The sequence below is a fragment of the Trachurus trachurus genome (genome assembly GCF_905171665.1).
Source record: "Trachurus trachurus genome assembly, chromosome: 24".
Lineage (NCBI taxonomy): Eukaryota > Metazoa > Chordata > Actinopteri > Carangiformes > Carangidae > Trachurus > Trachurus trachurus.
Genome location: NC_139910.1, coordinates 5,227,317 through 5,245,858, shown reverse-complemented (window position 1 = coordinate 5,245,858; position 18,542 = coordinate 5,227,317). Strand labels below are relative to the sequence as shown.

At 41.1% G+C, this 18,542-nt stretch overlaps 1 protein-coding gene across 1 annotated transcript in view; it reads right to left on the bottom strand.

The window, feature by feature from the left end:
• The window catches only part of LOC311007114 (protein NLRC3-like), a gene marked incomplete at both ends in the record, with an annotated part of 86,491 nt that extends 78,254 nt beyond the window's left edge, over positions 1-8,237 (bottom strand). The window contains 2 exons of the mRNA XM_084000202.1: positions 6,764-6,842; positions 8,110-8,237. Coding sequence (XP_083856328.1) covers positions 6,764-6,842; positions 8,110-8,237 — 207 coding nt within the window. The remainder of the gene's footprint in view (positions 1-6,763; positions 6,843-8,109) is intronic.
• Between the last annotated feature and the right edge of the window lie 10,305 nt (positions 8,238-18,542).

Sequence of the window (18,542 nt, the reverse complement as noted above, 5' to 3'; positions counted from 1 at the left end):
TTTGAGTGTATTTTAAGTTACATTTGAGTTTAATTATAAAGTGAAGTTATTTATGCTTGTAGCCTACTTCAGGACATTTTGGAAAGTGGTATTAGCCTATGCACCTAAACCCGTTTATTAAATTTTGTGCTGTGTGTTTGGCAAAAAAAAAAAAAAGATAGGCTACAACCTTACACGCATGAAATCACATGAAACAATACACTTAATTAACACTTAACAATCATCCACAAGAGCGTTGTAGAGTTGTTGGATTGTGTGTTTGATAGTCTCCGTAGCGGTAGCTGAGCAGCTCATGTCTCTGCCCCGCCGATCTAAAAACAGCTTGTAGGTTACCGTCAATTACAGTAAAAGTAACGAACCCTATCCCTAAAACTAGGGATTAACGGGCAAATCTGCCAAAATGTTGAAATATCCCTTTAAGCACATTGTTTTAATGTTATAATGTCTGTTGTAACCAAGGTTAAAAGTCTGTATTAAAAATTAGTTGATTGCATATTAAAACAGCTGAATTCATATTTAAAAAGTTAATTAATAAATACTAAGTTATGTTAATAATTAAAAACAGATACTTACCTATAAAAAGAAATTGAACAGTGATAAAATATTTTTTTATACGTTTATTTTGAAAGAGATTGGCTGGAGATGAGCTGTCAGCCAATCGGGAAGAAGCTCCCGCCCCTTGACCTGCTCAGAACAAGGTTCACTTCCTCCGGAGCCGTTGTCAGGAGAGCGAGCAGCCCCGCATCGAGCACGACACTTAGCTTGTGAAGAGGAGTCGGAGACACTAGTAAAAGTTGATAAAAGTGATTAAAAACTACGGGATAACTCCGGTGACGCCCTGGACCTGTGAGAGTGAAGCTAGAGGGACCCGACATCTCCACCAAGAAGAAAACGCATCGGTGAGAAATCGTTTTTTCCATGCTAAATGCTAACCGCCAGTGCTAATCAGTGCTAATACCAGAGACCTTACCCACTCGTGTGAATCACTAGCGTTAAAGCTAGCACTAGCTTCATTTTGAAGGTGCAATATGAGACGTTTTGAGAATTTGTTGCACACTGAACTGTAAAATCTGATGATTTAGCACAGTATCTGCGTTTTTAGCACGCCGAGTCACTATTTTATGCTAAGACATGGCAGAAGGTGCACACTGTACGTCTTCTTACTGGTATTAATGTTATATTTGCATGCTTATTACTATGTGAAGACGTTATTTTTATATTATTGATGTGGAGAAGTTATTTTAATAACTTAATCTCTGATATTTTGAGAATGTTGCTATGATATTATTGGGTGTGGTGTCATATTACAATGTTTATTCAGTTAGAAATATTCTCTGTGAATTGAGTGGATTTAACATGATTTATATATTGTATTTCATGAGTGAGAGTTGAGAGAATTAAGAGAATGTTCTGACATTACTCATCATAGGTCAGGTTTTCCTGTTGGATCCTTTGAACCTTGGACCTACCCGGATGTTGGAGCCTGGATCGAGACGTTTGATGGCGAACCACAGCCTGGAGGACAACTAGAGATATGGTGCCCGCAAAGAATCAAGAACCTGGATCCTTTCATCACTTCATTACACACACACACACATACACATATCCAACACATTCAACCATGCGGTAGGATAGATCCTCTTCACTTCCTCAGTGGACTGAACATTTCATACTGGGAGTGACTGAAAAAAGAGGTGACTTGAACTTTCAAACATAGCTGCAATTTTTTTTTTTTTATGTTCCTACTTACCTGGGTACGAATTGTGTTACACTGTGTATGTACATGTGTTTTGCTTATCCTTCTTTAAAGGACAATTCCAGGCAAATTCAACTTGAGGGTGTATGTTCTTATCATTTTAAGTCTAAAAGAAGGAATGTGAAGATTTTCAGTTTAACGTCTCCTGTTTTGCGGTAGCTGCGTCTGTCCCCGCATCGCTACGGCAGCAATGAATGGGAGTGGATGCAAGGTCCGCTGGTTAGGCTGTTTACATCCCTCAAAGCCGCAATTTTTTTCCACAGACAGCGTCAGATGGTTACTCAAACATGCACTGAGAAGTTTCTTTACTTCAAGCAAGCCGACATGCTTGTAAAACTAGATCTAAATTCAAAGTCTCACGCGAGACCCTGTTGCCGTGCTCGGTGCATTCAGGGGTAGTCAGAAAGCTACCGTTTGTGTCATAAACACAGGAATATCGACTCTTGACTTGCTTCAAGTAAAAAACACGTATCGGCGCATGTTTGAGTCGCCACCTGACGCTGTCTGTTGAAAAAAATGTACACTTCAAGCAAGTAAAGAGTCGATATTCCTGTGTTTATGACACAAAAGGTAGCTCCTACTGCACCTGAATGCACCGAGCACGGCAGCAGGGTCTCGCACAAGACTTTGAATTAGATCTAGTTTTACAAGCATGTCGGCTTGCTTGAAGTAAATAAACTTCTCGGTACATGTTTGAGTCGCCATCTGACGCTGTCTGTGGAAAAAAATGCGGCTTTGAGGGATGTAAACAGGCTAACCAGCGGAACTTGCATCCACTCCCATTCATTGCTGCCGTAGCGATGCGGGGACAGACCAAGCTACCGCAAAACAGGAGCGATTAAACTGAAAATCTTCACATTCCTTCTTTTAGACCCAAAATGATAGGAACATACACCCCCAAGTTGAATTCACCTGGAATTGTCCTTAAAGGTTTATTTGTAATGTTTAGGTCTGCTGCCTGAAATAAACCTATTTCTATTTTCTATTTCCTATGTACGAAAGAAGCAATATTTGAAAATGTGTTATTAAAGTTTTCCTTTGAAAATGTTTAAAAGCCATATGTAAATGTTTATACATTTAGAGATAGTACAAGTTTCTGTATTATTTGCAATGTATTATTATAATTTGGATGTGGTTTAAATACATTAAAGTATGTTTTTTTTACCTGGAAGTAGTCCCACATGTCTTTCAGCCTTTAGTATACTTGTAACACTTTTGCATGAAGGTAGAAAGTAGTATACCAAAAGTATAATTAAGTATATATTTTAATACACTAACATCTAATTTTTAATGTACTTATAATACAAACAAAGTACACTTTAATTTAACTAATTAGGCATATATTAGTACATGAAATGTCATGTACTTAAAGTGCACTAAATATACTTTAAGTTGTTCCACTTTAGTACACAAAAGTACACTAAATACACTTTAAGTTGAGCTTTTCTACAACTTAATTACAATTTAAATATACTTAACACAAAATTAGTTGTTCCAATTTAGCACTCTTCAAGTTAACTAATCATAAACACACTTGAAATATAATGATGATTAGTGCGGCTTGAAGTACACAAAAGTATGCTAAATTTTAGTACACTTAGTACATTAATTTTTCACCAGGGTAAACTCAATATCTGGAAACAAACTAAAATTTTCACTAAAATCGGACGTGTATTTTCAGTGCCTGGACGCTATGCTAGACGCGGAAAGTTTGTTTGTACTGTTGATGATGTTTGGTGCTGTTCTGAGCATTATTTGTGGCTATGAGTGGCTTTTTGATCGGTTGATAATGGATCCATATACTGCGCTGTTTATTATGGTGCGGTCATTGCTAAAGTTGCTACAACTAGAGAAGCTAGCGGTTAGCAGACTTCATCTCTCGAGGAGGGGTCTAACTCAGTGTTACGGTGCGTTGGACCATGGGTTAAATTTACCCCGGATTACCCTTTAACTTCATCCACCATGAAACATGAAGCAGAGTTCTGTCCATCTGTCCATACCTGAGAGTGTCCAGTCTCCAGTGTGGATCCTCCAGTCCAGCAGACAGCAGATTCACTCCTGAGTCTCCTGGATGATTGTAGCTCAGGTCCAGCTCTCTCAGATGGGAGGGGTTGGAGCTCAGAGCTGAGGCCAGAGAAGAACAGCCTTTCTCTGTGACCCGGCAGAATGATAGACTACACACACACACACACACACACACACACACACACACACACACACACACACACACACACACACACACACACACACACACAGATAATAAAATAAGTCAATGATAAATTATGCCAAGGCAATTTACGTATATATTTGTATAGCACATTTTTACAAACAGTTTTTCTCAAAGGTTATTGTGTACAGCTTTTATTCTGGTGACAATCTGCCAATTCGGCAAATCTTTCCACTTTATTATTACACATCATTCATTGCAAAAATGGCAAATAAATACATTTGAATCTCTCAAACCACTACTAGCCTGAGAGTTTCCAGTTTACAGTGTAGACTCCTCAGTCCAACAGACAATAGCTTCACTCCTGAATCCTGCAGGTTGTTGTTACTCAGGTCTAGGTGTCTCAGACTAGAGGACTGGGAGCTGAGGACTGAGGACAGAGCTTCACAACTTTTCTCTGATAGGTTACAGCCACTCAGTCTGGAAAATAAACAACAAAACAAAAGGCACCAGTTATAAATTGTGTTTTGTTTTGAAAAAAAAAATCAACACAGTTAATCCAGATGGATATGTGCACATACAGAGCTTTGTTAGAGGCTTTGACCACTGGCAGCAGCCTCAGAAGAGCCTCCTCTGAACCAGAGTATTTCTTCAGGTCAAACACATCCAGATCTTTTTCTGATGACAGTAAGATGAAGACCAGAGCTGACCATTGAGCAGGAGACAATTCATCTGTGGAGAGACGTCCTGATCTCAGGGACTGTTGGATCTCCTCCAGTAGAGAACGATCTTTCAGTTCATCCAGACAGTGGAACAGATTGATGCTTTGCTCTGGAGACAGATTCTTATTGATCTTCTTCTTGATGTACTGGACTGTTTTGTGATTGGTCTGTGAGCTACTTCCTGTCTGTGACATTAGACCTCGTAGAAGAGTCTGATTGGTATTCAGTGAAAGACCCAGGAGGAAACGGAGGAACAAGTCCAGGTGTCCATTTGGACTCTGTACGGCCTTGTCCACAGCATTCTGGTAGAAGAGTGCTGATTTTCCACCAAACATTTTAATCGACAAAGAGTCTGTTTGTACTGCTGACCTGAAGAAGGTTTGATGAAAATGAAGAGCAGCTAGAAACTCCTGAACACTCAGATGGACAAAGCAGAACACCTTGTCTTGGTACAGGCCGCTCTCCTCTTTAAAGATCTGTGTGAACACTCCTGAGTACCCTGAGGCTGCACTGATATCGATGCCACACTCTCTCAGGTCTGATTCATAGAAGATCAGGTTTCCTTTCTGCAGCTGCTCAAAAGCCAGTTTTCCCAGACACTCAATCATCTTCCTGCTCTTTGGACTCCAGTGTGGATCTGTCTCAGCTCCTCCATCAAACTTGATGTTCTTCAGTTTTAGATGAACCACCAGGAAGTGGATGTACATCTCAGTCAGGGTCTTGGGCAGCTCTCCTCCCTCTCTGGTCTTCAACACCTCCTCCAGAACTGTAGCAGTGATCCAGCAGACTGGGATGTGGCACATGATGTGGAGGCTTTGTGATGTCTTGATGTGGGAGATGATCTCTCTGGCCTGCTCCTCATCTCTGAACCTCTTCCTGAAGTACTCCTCCTTCATTGGGTCAGTGAACCCTCTGACCTCTGTCACCATGTCAACACACTCAGGAGGGATCTGATTGGCTGCTGCAGGTCGTGTGGTTATCCAGAGTCGAGCAGAGGGAAGTAGTTCCCCCCTGATGAGGTTGGTCAGCAGCACGTTGACTGAGGTGGACTCTGTCACATCAGTCAGGATCTCAGTGTTGTGGAAGTCCAGAGGAAGTCGACACTCGTCCAGACCGTCAAAGATGAAGACGACCTGGAACTGATCAAAGATGCAGATTCCTGCTTCTTTGGTTTCAGTGAAGAAGTGATGAACAAGTTCCACCAAGCTGAACTTTTTCTCTTTCAGCACATTCAGCTCTCTGAAAGTGAATGGAAATGTGAAGTGTATGTCCTGGTTGGCTTTGTCTTCAGCCCAGTCCAGAGTGAACTTCTGTGTTAAGACTGTTTTCCCAATGCCAGCCACTCCCTTTGTCATCACTGTTCTGATTGGTTCATCTCTTCCAGGTGAGGCTTTAAATATGTCTTCTTGTCTGATGGTTGTTTCTGGTCTGACTGGTTTCCTGGAAGCTGCTTCAATCTGTCTGACCTCATGTTCATCATTGACCTCTCCAGTCCCTCCCTCTGTGATGTAGAGCTCTGTGTAGATCTGGTTCAGAAGAGTTGGGTTTCCTGCTTTAGAGATCCCCTCAAACACACACTGGAACTTCTTCCTCAGGTTAGATTTGAGTTTACGTTGACAAACTGCAGCATGACTTTCTAAATGAACAAGCAACAAATAAGAATAATTAATCAATGACAAAAACAATGTTTCAACATTTCCTTTCAAACATATTCCCCCTATCATGTCAGTAAATGTCTCATCTCTCCAACATGTTGAATCTTTAGAGAAATCCTCTTACTACTCTGCAGACAGTCAGCCAGCTCCTCTTGCTTCATTCTCCTCAGTAAGTTCACCGTGATCTTCAGAAATGCCTCTCTGCTGCTCTTCTGCTCTTCATCTTCACCATCCACAATCTCCTCATCCTCCATTTTAGGCCTTAGGAGCCTCTGGACTCTCTTCAGCTCGTTCTTCACAAAAGTGACAATGTTTTCCTCCAGCAGCTGGAACAGTTGATAAAATGAACATTTCATTTAAACTGTATAGCACATGTGATTCATGTGTTAGTCTGAAAGCCTTCCACATTAAATCTGTGATTTATATAATTTAACTGTAACAGTGTGATTGTACATGTACAAACCATAAATATTGAGTCCAGGTCTATTTGATGCTGCTGGGCAGACTGACTGCTTTGGACCTCTGAGATCTCCTGCTGAGTACTGCAGAGAAAAGATCAACATCACAGGGAAATTAATTACTAAATGAGTTTAAATTCCAACATTGATGAAGCGAGGATGGAAACTGACTGGCAGATGAGACGACTCAGTCATGACTCAAGATGAATAAAGAAATAAGGATGGTTCACGGAAGTTGTAAAGTTAAGCAACACATACGTAACACCACAGTAACTGAATAGTGGCCTAAAAAGTTTCAATTTAAAGCTGCACAGCTGCAATTCTGATCATGTGACTAAAACAGTGTAAAAGTGTTGATTCTATGAGCCAAAATTTAGTGGAACAGATCCCTGACAGACAATCCATGGACTACTTTACAGTGTCAAAAGTCCTTGGCAGCAGGGCATCAGATTGCCAGGTCCCTGACACCTTTTGGGGAAGTGATTGTCCACTTCTTTCTACCCATACACGTGGGAGAGAAACCAGTCAACACCCTTCGCAAAACCTCTGAGTACATTCTTGAGACACAGCTACTGTATGGTCAACCATACATGAAGCCAAGGTCCAGTTCAAAGATGTGGACAAGTCTGGCTTGGCTGACAAATTTAAAGTTTGAATGTCATGATAAGTAGAAGTTAAGATCACAGATCACTTTGGATTTATACTGTATCTTTGCTCAGTCAAGGACTGCAGACTCTCAACAACTACAACAGTAGCCATGTTTACATGTGCATTTTTTCTACAATCTGATTATAATCATTGTGATCGGAAATTCCAACCTCACTGTTTACATGGACGTGGAATAAAGTGATCCGATTAAAACGTGCGTGTACACTCATGAAGCAACTACTGTAATCAGAACTCACTGTGACATGCACAGTGAAGTTTTGCCAATCGAATTTGTTGAAAACAGTACAAAGAGAAGCTTTGTAGTGTATTATCCACCTGAGCTTTTTGCTTTAACATCATGTATTATAAGTTTAGAGCTGAGGGCCAGGGAGGAGAGATCTCACATTGGCACCAGAGATGCTCCAGGATTCAGCATTTTTTGTACACGGTTCTTCTTCTTGTAAATAAACTCTTTTTGAATACAAGTGAAGGCGTGTCAGTGGTGATCCCTTCTTTTCATCAACACATCAATATACCACAGCTTTTCCCCTGGTAAACAAATGCTGACAAAAAATCCAGCAGAACATGAGCAGCTAACTAAGAAGGTAGTCCCGTCCAAAAGCAGATAATGAAGCTTTGGACCAAGACATGTTTCCTCTTTTTAAAAGTCCAATATCAACCAAGTTTAGTTTTCAAATCTTACCTTCCATAAACAGAGTGCTGTCCACCTTTAAAGAAGATAGGACGATCCATAGACCGGTCACTCTTCATGGACACACAGCTGGGTTCAGCAGACTGTTGTCCACCTTTAAAGAAGATAGGACGATCCATAGACCGGTCACTCTTCATGGACACACAGCTGGGTTCAGCAGACTGTTGTCCACCTTTAAGGAAAATGGGACGATCCATGGACCGTTCACTCTTCATGGACACACAGCTGGGTTCAAGAGAGTCTGGTCTCTGCAGCTGCATCCTGATATAAAACAATAAACAAAGATTCAATTTTGACTTCATTTAATCAGTTAATTAATCAGTGGTTGGTGGTTAATAGTTGATTTTAAGTTATTATACCTGATTACTAGTTTTGTGACAGTGAGTGTGAGTTACCTCTGAGCTCTGGTCTGGCTCTCATGTTCCTCCCACAGAGTGGTTTTAGAGGGAGGAGCTTCCTCCTCTCTGTCCTCACACTGATCCATAGCAGAGCCCACACCTTCACACACATCACAACAACAACCGATTTTCAAAAGGTTTCATAACTGACCAGGGGAATCCCTGACAAATGTTCTCATTCAAAGGGTCTGATGAGGAATCCTCTCTCTCAAATTTAGTATTTTAATTTAGTATAATTGGAGTGCAACTCTCGTTAATACGTTGTTTTTTATTTTATTTTTTATTTTTTATACAAATTTCACTCTAGCACCACCAAAATGCATCTACCAGCACCATGAAAGTGGTACAGTGGCCCAAATATTATTTTTTACATATTGCAATGTAACACCTCAATAAATTTCCTCTAAATCAGGGGTCTCCAAACTACGGCCCGCGGGCCACTAGGCCCGCAGACTCTGTCATAAAATCAATAATATGCGGCCCGCCAGCACGTAAATTTTTTTTTTTCCAGCCTCGATATATCGCCATGTGCATGCCTGTTTGTTTTCCTCGTCTCTGGCCTCCAAACAGGCTGAATGACAAGAGGCTTCACTCTGTGACTCGGTCTCAGCACCTGGGCGCGTTTGTTCCATAGCGGAATGATATGAAGGGAGTGAAGCCTCTTGTCAGTCATCCAGGATCTTTGTCTCTGTGGGGGGAGGCGGGGCCGCTACCACACACAGTGCAGCCTGAGTGCAGCATGTGAGTCTGTGGGCCTGTCCCAATACGCACACTTGATCACACTTACACGCTTGGCCACTTGGCGTGCGCGTTCATGTTCCTAGTGTCAGTGCGCAAGTGTGTCCCATTTCTCCAACGACCGAAAGTGCAGTGCGCTTGATTTGCACTTTACCCACACTTAAGGTAAGACCGCATCCGAGCGGTATTTGGCCAAGTATAAATCCCACAATGCACCACGGTGAAGTCCGCCGTCACCCAGAGCCACAAGTCACGTTTAGGAAATGCGATTGAATTAATCTCAATAAAATGAAATTAACTTTCTATCTCATAATTATGACCTTTTAATGTCATATTTTATATTCATCATGCTCTGTTCATGTTTTTATATTTTCGTTTTTCTTGTTTGTTTTATTTACTTACAGTTGGGCTTACACATTTATGATTTGAATCTTGCGCATAGGAGTAGATGAGACTGATCCAGCAGCACTGTTTATTAAAACTGTTGCTGTGTGTGTGTAGTAGTTGTGCTAGTGTGCTCACTGTGCTGTGCGCAACGGCACAGGCTGCACTTGTCAAGTGTGTCCCGATTGTTTTTAAATATCCCCCCACACGCTTGACCACTTAATCCATGCTTGCACACTATATGCAAATATACGTTCCGCCGGCAAAACGTCACCAAAGTGTGTGCGTAACCAAGCGCACTGAGCCAAGTGTGGAGGAATGGGACAGCCCCTGTGAGGAGCAACGCAAGGTAACGTCAGTTGCCAACTTGGCGACTTTCTCCCTAAATCTGGCGACTTTCCAAACCCTCTCATCGACTTTCTTTTTGACAAAAGCCACTAGCGACAAATCTAGCGACTTTTCTGGTGCTGTTACTGTTACAAACGCTTCTGTTTTGGAGACTGACGTGAAAGCACGCCATCACTGCTGTTTCCAACGAGCAGTTTGGAGACTGGTGTCTTACTGTGTGTGTGCCATTCACTTTTAACAATTACTTTAACCACATTTTAATGCAAACTGTTGAATGTTCTATAGCAACTTATTAGCTACTTTCTGCCAACCAGTTACTCCTTCACACTATTCTTCATAAAATCCATTTGTAGAAAAATAATCATTGAACTGGACACATAGATCATGGAAATTACATTTCAATCACATTATGTCTGTGTAACCAACCCAACCAGTTCTGACGCACCCTGAATGCTTCACTGATCACTGAGTTTAGGTTACAATCAAACTACTTGAAACAGGAAAACATGAAAATCTTTCTCAAACCACTCTGCTTTAACTCAGATTTCTCAGGTAGGATTCTCACCCGGTCGACTACAACTTCAAGTAGAAACATTTGGATAGAAGAGGCTTCTAATTTTCCTCGCCAGTCCTGTGTCTGTGTTTGAGCTGAATCTCTTTCTCTCTCTTTTGATCCTTGCAGGTATTTGGTTGTTGTTAAAATGCACCTCAGACAAGTTCACTCAAGCTCCCAGACTAGTTCTTACTGGTTCTGTGATCACGTGAGCTCAGATCAACTAAACTGCTGCTTGTTCTGCATCAGATTCACTTAAAATAAAGCATGCAGCTTAACCTGAAATCATTCTTCATCAAGACTTGAGGATATTTATAACAACAAGCACCAAATAAAAACAGAAATCCTAAACCAGCTAATCATCATTAATAATTATTTATAATTTCCAGCCAAAAAATATACATCACAATGTGACCAGTGATCCCATTCAGGCATTTACAGATTTCACAGGTAGGATTCTCACCTGATTAAATCACTTCAGGTTGACTTTCAGAAACTTTCCACCTTCATAGAGGAAACATTTGGAAGAAAAGAAGCTACTCATTCTCCTTCGTCTGGCTGGTGTTTGTGTGAGTTACGCCCTCATGCAACTCATGAGAGTATCTGGAAAAAACATCAGTGACGTCAAAACCACGTATAACTTGTGGCAGAAACTCAGTCTTCGGTCTGTCCACTAGATGGTGCAAACCAAACATTTACTGTAATATATGAATGCCAGCTACAGTATGTCAACGTACAGGCTAAATGAGGTGCAAAAACATGGCTCTGCAGACAATTACCAACACACGAGTAGAAGCCCATAAGGTTTTTTTCCCCATATAGGTCTGTATTTATTTTTTTCCAGGAAAATATTACAGACCTAAAATCTATGTCACTTTCTATGTCTGATTATTCAGTTCTCTTGTATTATTGTCTATTATCGACCCATATTGTATGTGTCATGGCAGAACGGTGCAGTAGTTTCTTCAGACACTGTTGCTCTGCATTCATGATTTGGAGGGAACCTGATTTCTCCCTGAGCTCCAACATTAAGGGTGCATGCAAGCTTGCTTAAAGAACAAAGACTAAAAATGTGAAAGTGCATTAAAAACAGGTTTAAATAGATTAAATCAAAATGCTTTATCACAAGCTGGTGGAGAAAGGGTAACATATACTACAGATACAGTAACAAGCATATTTTCTCTTTATCTTTGACCAAAGTGCTGTACAAAGGAGAATTAAAATACACTAAAGAAGTTGGTGACACAAAAGAATACAGTACAACAATGTAAAAATTACATAGGTGTCATGTAAATGCATTAAAAGGAGGGAGATAAGAAGCAGATATTTATGACAATGGACAAGAAGGTGAGTGAACTAAAAACCTAGATTTGAAACTGGAGATGGAGGGAGCTCATCTGATATGAGCTGGCAGAAGGTCCAATAGTTTTTGAGAAGACACTGGGCAGGCTCTGTCAGCTTTTAGTTTTAGACACAAGTGTGGCGCATGTTGGAAGGATGAGCTTTTAGGTCTGAGATGTGAGGTGAGGCCTGCACATCGAGAAGCTTCAAAGTGAAACCACTTTTACTGCCAAAGACCCTCAGACAGAGGACACAGAGACACAGAGGAACCAAGACTGACACAGAACCCAGGATACAGAGGTTCAGTGAATGTGGTGTTGAAGGTGTGGAGGTGGATCAGTCTGTCAGAGGAGACACTGTAGAAGGACAGAGTGCCAGCAGGACAGTCCACATACACTGCTACTCTGTGAGAGACCCAGGAGGAGGAGATGGATGTTGGTCTGTTGTTGTGACAGACAGAGTAACGACCACCATCATCAGAGCAGAACAGACTCCAGGACTGATCATTTCCTCCAAACACACTATCTTTACTGTCTCCTCCATTCCTTCTGATTCCTCTGTAACTCATTGAGATAGTAATCTCTCCTCTCCACTCGACCTCCCAGTAACAGCGACCAGTCAGACCATTTCTACAGAGTAGCTGATACCAGAAGTCAAATCTGTCTGGATGATCAGGATATGACTGATCCTCATCCACACATGTCACCATCTTGTTGTTGTCAGACAGTTTGAGCTGTTTGTTCACTGTGTCCATGTCCAGTTCCAGTTCACAGACATCTGATGGAGAGAACAAGACACATTTGTTCATTCATCAACGTCACTGACAATTAATGAAAGTTAATAATTCAAGTTTATACTATTATGCTGTGAACAATGTTTCACTCTCTTGTGCTGGTGCTGGTTCTGCTGCTAGTGCTGGTTCTGGTACTTCTGCTGGTTCTGCTGCTAGTGCTGGTTCTGGTACTGGTTCTGGTACCCACTTTGGAAATGGTACTGATTTTGGTACCTGTTCTGGTGTTACTTCTGGTACCGGTTCTTGTACGGGTTCTGGTTCTGGTTCTGTTGTCGGTTTGGGTACTAGTTCTGGTACTGGTTCTGCTACAACTGGTGCTGGTCCTGGTGCGGGTACTAGTTCTGCTACTTCCTGTGTTGGTGCCGGTGAGTGCACTAATACTAGTCCAGTTAGAAATGATACTGGTCCTGGTGCTGGTGGAGTTTCCACTGGAGAAGAGACTGGTTCTGGCTCTAGTGCAGCTAAGACTGGTAAAGGTCCTGGTCCTGGTTCTGGACTTGGTGGATCAGCCAAACGTGTTTCTCACCATCTGGTACCTGCAACGATTGGGACCAGGACCAATCAAGACATGACATGAAGAACAGTCTTGGACAGTTAGAGATCCTCATCTCACCTCTGAGCTCTGGTCTGGCTCTCATGTTCCCCCCACAGAGTGGTTTTAGAGGGAGGGGCTCCCTCCTCTCTGTCCTCACACTGATTCATAGCAGAGCCGCCACCTTTACGCAAACACAACAACAGACTTCATTACAACAGAGTTCACCTAAATGGAAACAAAAGTCAGCCCTGTGAGAGACCAGTGACCTGTCCAGGTTTAACTGCCCTCGCCTTGTGTCAGATGGGATTGGTTCCAATACTGTCACTCAACAACCTAGTCTGTGCCAGGGATCCCAGACCAGATGATGTAAATCTACTCTCTTTCCACAAGATGGTGCAACTTTAACATTGAATTGGAAATGTGCTCAAAAGAGAAAACTGAGATGAAGCTTAATTGAACTGGACTTGGAGGACTGGGCCCTTCAAATATTTTTTTAATGCAATGTAGCATCACATAAGATTCCCTTATCTGGCTTTAAACTTTGATTTAGAACAGAAATATCTCAGTTTAGCACATTGAATGGATAGTTTAAGAAACTGATTTAAAAACGGATGTAAAAGAAACCCAAACCAAAAATGTAGCCAACAGTGACACTTATATCGAATAGGTTTTAGGTGTAAACATCATCACATGTTTGATTATTATTTATTTCGAAATTTGACCTTCCTCATTTAAAAAAAAAAGAGAAATAGACTGAAGGAGCAGACCAACAGACCGGTGGAGGACTCTGCTGCAAAAAACCCAGAGGTGTTCATGGAGGAGAAGGAAGAGGAGAAGGAGACGACATGAATTCACAATATCTTAACAAAACTTTAAAGTCAAGAAGCTGCTCACAGCTGGAGTTCTGCCTCTGTCTAAAATCCCCTGTGTCTCCTCCATACCTCTGAGAGTTGATGCTGTGCTGCAGTTTCACCACCAGGTGGTGGTGTTGTACAAGAATCAGCTCATACAAGCTGCAGCGCCACACAACACCCAGGATGAAAACCAGCTAACAGCGACACTACATAAATATCTCTATCATTGTTCATGGCCATTTTCTTCTATAAATTCCTCTGGCTTTGTTAAATCCAATTAAATATTTCAGTCACTTCTGTGGCCTGTGGGTGGAAACTACTTCTTATTTCTACTACTTATTTCCCTCTGCTTAACTTCACCAAGTGTTTGAGCGGCCTGCTGAACCTCAGACTGGAGCCAAACATGTACTTTATTGTCATAAATCACAACAATAAAACTATTATCATCACTCATCTTGCTTATTTATCATGAAGCTCTTGCTCCCAGTGAATTAATGATTTATTTATCCAGATGTGGAGGGAAATCTTCTGTCAGTCTTCTGCTGCAGCTGTTGAGGGTTCAGAGCGAGCAGCCTTTCAGAGGAGCTTCAGACGTATGGTATAGGACGTGGCCGACTAGCTAATATTATACTTAAGGTTCAGTAATATTTAGATTTTGAGGTGGACAGCAGGCTGTGCTGCTTCTGCAAAAAAATCAAAACTGCATGGTTGAACACTTAATCCTGTGAATAAATCAAGATTCCAGTCATATTTATATTTAATCTTTAAATATGAAATATATAAGCTGTGTATTTTTATTTGACAGTAAAGTCTGGCCTGATGAGGCTGCACATGTTTAGAGTCCATCTTTGTGCATTAGACCAGAACTAGTTTGTAACTACTTGTCTTTGTATTGAATATTTGATCTGAGCAAACTGTGCTCGGTTTTTTTTTTTAAAGAAAGATTTTTCCTCCTTTTCTGGTCACTTAAATCAGACTTCACGCTTCCGTAAATTTTACTGCTGTTTTATCTCATTTCGACGCAGCAGGCTCTGCTGTCCACAACATGGCAGCCGGTTGTTCCAGAAGATGCTTTTTCCTTGAACCCATACCAAACAGCTTGTTGTCTGATGACTAATTCATTTGACTTTATGAATCTGGAGGAAATTTGGAGCTGGCAGAACAATACGCGGTCACATTTGAAGTTTGCATTTCAAATTTCAACACAAACAGATGTTTTTTTTTGTTTTATTGCAGGCTACTCTTGAAGCCTCAGCTTTGTAACATGTGGACAACACATGAAGGGTGAAGTCTTTTGAAAAGTGGTCGTCCGTTAAAATTTGATCATCCACCTGCTGCAATGCTCCTGAAGTTTGACTTCTGCAACAATGACCACTAGTGAAACCATCATCTGCCGGGTTGTGTGTAACGTGTAATGATAAAAGTCTGCAATGTTGAAGCTGTAACATACATGGACTGAAAGATAAAGTGGATAAATAATGACAAACTGTGATAATCAGGACAATGAGGCTATGAGTACAACAGTAGGCTACAATATCCAACATGCCCTTCTCAAGTCAAGTGAAAACCAGGTCCTGAATCTGTTGTCTTGTTTACAAATGTCTCAACAAATGCTGCAATAAACGACTATTTTCAGAGTCAATTAATCTTCTTGTCATTTTCCTGATTAATCTGTAAATTGTTTGCTTCATGAAATGACAGAAAATAGTGGCTCAGAATTTCCGAAAGCAAAGCCACATGTCTCTGAATGTCTCATTTCTTCAGACCAACGACTCAAAATGTTGATTTTACAACCTCATATGACGACAATAAAAGCAACAAATCATCACATTTGAAGAGTTGGATCGAGGCAGCGTTGGGGCATTTTTGCCAGAACAGCATCATGCACATGATAAATCAATTATCAAAACAGATCCAGAGCAGGGCGTCCTGATAGCCAGGCGGTCAGGATGTGCACCACATGGGCATAAAAGCCACGAACAGCAAGTTCCCAGTTGGACTCCTGGCTGGACCATTTACTGCTTGTCACTCTCCACGTTTCCTCTCTGTCTTCACTGCTGCTGTCAATTACAGATTAAAAAAAGACCTAAAATAACTTTCAATCCATTAATTAGTCCATTCATTCCTTATTGAAACAGAAACGCGACAGTATGTTTTGTTTTTACGTGAACAATCAGCAGCTGTGAGATGTGAGTGCCGATCTTTTATCTCCGAACGATCCTGCTCACACTTTGACGTCCTCAGAAAACGATTGTTTTCTCTGTTCTGGACTCTCGGCTGAAATCTGTCATCACACTGCCTCACTCCTCATTTCATCTGGTTCTAGGTTTCCATTCTGTTTATGGCTTTGACTATTTAAAATTGTTTAATGTGGTTTGTTTATGGGAACCACAAAGTCTTACTCGCTTTAAAAAAGCACTGACCGAATTTTGTCGAGCTAGAGAGAATTAGACTGCAGCGTTTTGAAGTCAGGATGATGGTGAGTTTAGAGTAGTTTATGCTTTGCAAAACTGTACACGCACAACAATGACTGCAATATTTCTGATGGTGCAACACGAAGCAGGTGTGGGCCACACCAAGGACCTGAGGAACAAACTCAAACCATATCTACAAGCTGATGAAGGAACCAAACAGCAGCTGTAGCTCATGTGGACGCCTGCGACCTGCAACAAAGCTTCAAAATCATCAACCATAATCAACTCATACCACGACCACAGCAGCAGGAACAACCCCAGAAGATGTTTCTTGCACTTTGACAGATGTCGTCACCTTGACAGAGTCTCAAGTCTCAGAGATAAAGTCATGAAGCTTTATGGGTCTGACCCAGAAAAACTGAGTGTTCTTCATGTGGTTCAGTAATACAGCAACGTCTGCAGAGTTGTTTTCGAGGTAAATACAGAGACTACTGGCTGAAAAACTGTCCCTGAAGGCAACGTGCATCAGCGGTTTTGCATGAATTTCCCTCTAAAACAACTCTGTCTGGTAACATTCTGTTATTATCTCATAGCGTGGTGAATGTGCAGGTCACAACTTGTCCACCAGAGCGTTTTGGAGTTGTTGGATTGTGTATTTGATGAGGGAAACCAAGAAATCCCATTAGCCTCCGTAGCGTAGCTCTGAGCAATAGCTTGCACCGACAAATAAAGGTAATGAACTTACTGCTATGACTATAGCGATTATGGAAATGGGCCAATGTGCCAAAATGTTGAACTATCTCTTTAACGTGTGTGAATTGTATTGGAAAAAAGTTGAAAAAAACCCCCCCCAACAACATTAGAAATAAATATTAAAGTTGAGTTGTTGGGTAGGACTGTTGAATTGAGGTAACTTATGTTCTTTTCTCGCTGTGATTATGTGTTTGCCATGAAAATCACTTTGACACATTGTATGTAAATAAGGATTACTGTTATTACTGGATGCTGTGCAACATATGTGCAGTTGGCTCTGCTGCATGTGTTTGTCATGAACGGCTTCATAATTGTCTCATTTTGTCAATACTTGGATGATTCGGGGCTTTTGGGAAGTTGTGTTTGCGGCTAAAAACAGAAAGGCATTTTTAATACAATATAAATTAAAACTTGTCTTTCGGAGTAAAAGTTTTCTTTCTTCTGGAACAGAGCTGCCGGTGTCCAGTTCTTCTTTGGCTCCATATATTATATATATTATTTAGTTCAAGCTCAGCCAAAGTCTAAAGCAATGATTCATGTCGGCCAGAAATTTCATCAATATTCGAGAAATGCAGCAATGTCCGGGGTTTTCCACTGGATCGCCTGAAAACTGTCTCGTACATCGAGCACAACAGTGCATCGTTAAGAAACCAGCGCTTCAGAAACACATCATGCACCTCTCCAGTGTTGTGATCCATGCTGTTTACGTTAACATGTGTTAATGTGTTTGGAGTTTGTAAAATCACCACAAGATGCAGCGTACAGTTGTTGTTTTTAATGTGTTTAGGTAATAAAAAAAAAATCTTTCACAAAATAAATAATCTACACATGAATATGATGTTTACATTTTGAAAGGCTGGAGTTCAGAACCTCCAACAAAAGCTGAGTCACAGGTGGAGTTTTTTTTGTCATAATTAAATGAAAACAAGAGATCTGCTCCTCGTGAGCCCGGGACCATGCATGATGAGATGTTACGCATATTAAATGGAGTTTTTATTTCAGCCAAGACGGGAAACTTTGGGCAGAAAGAAGCAGAATATATTGTGTATGGTGTGACCTTGATTGTTGTTTATCTCAATAGGTGAAGACAGAACCGAGGACGAGTTGCTGCTTCATTCAGGAACTGAAAGTTTTCACTCTGAAACCACTCTGAGTTGGAACACAGCCTCTGTTGTGAAGTTCATCGTTTTGTAGCAGTGTGACACAAAATTGAAACGTGTCACATTTTTACAAAGTGACTCTGAGCTCGATGCTCCAAAACAACGCAGAGTGTGGCGGCGTCTTATTAAATTTCAGGCCATTTCTCAAGCAAG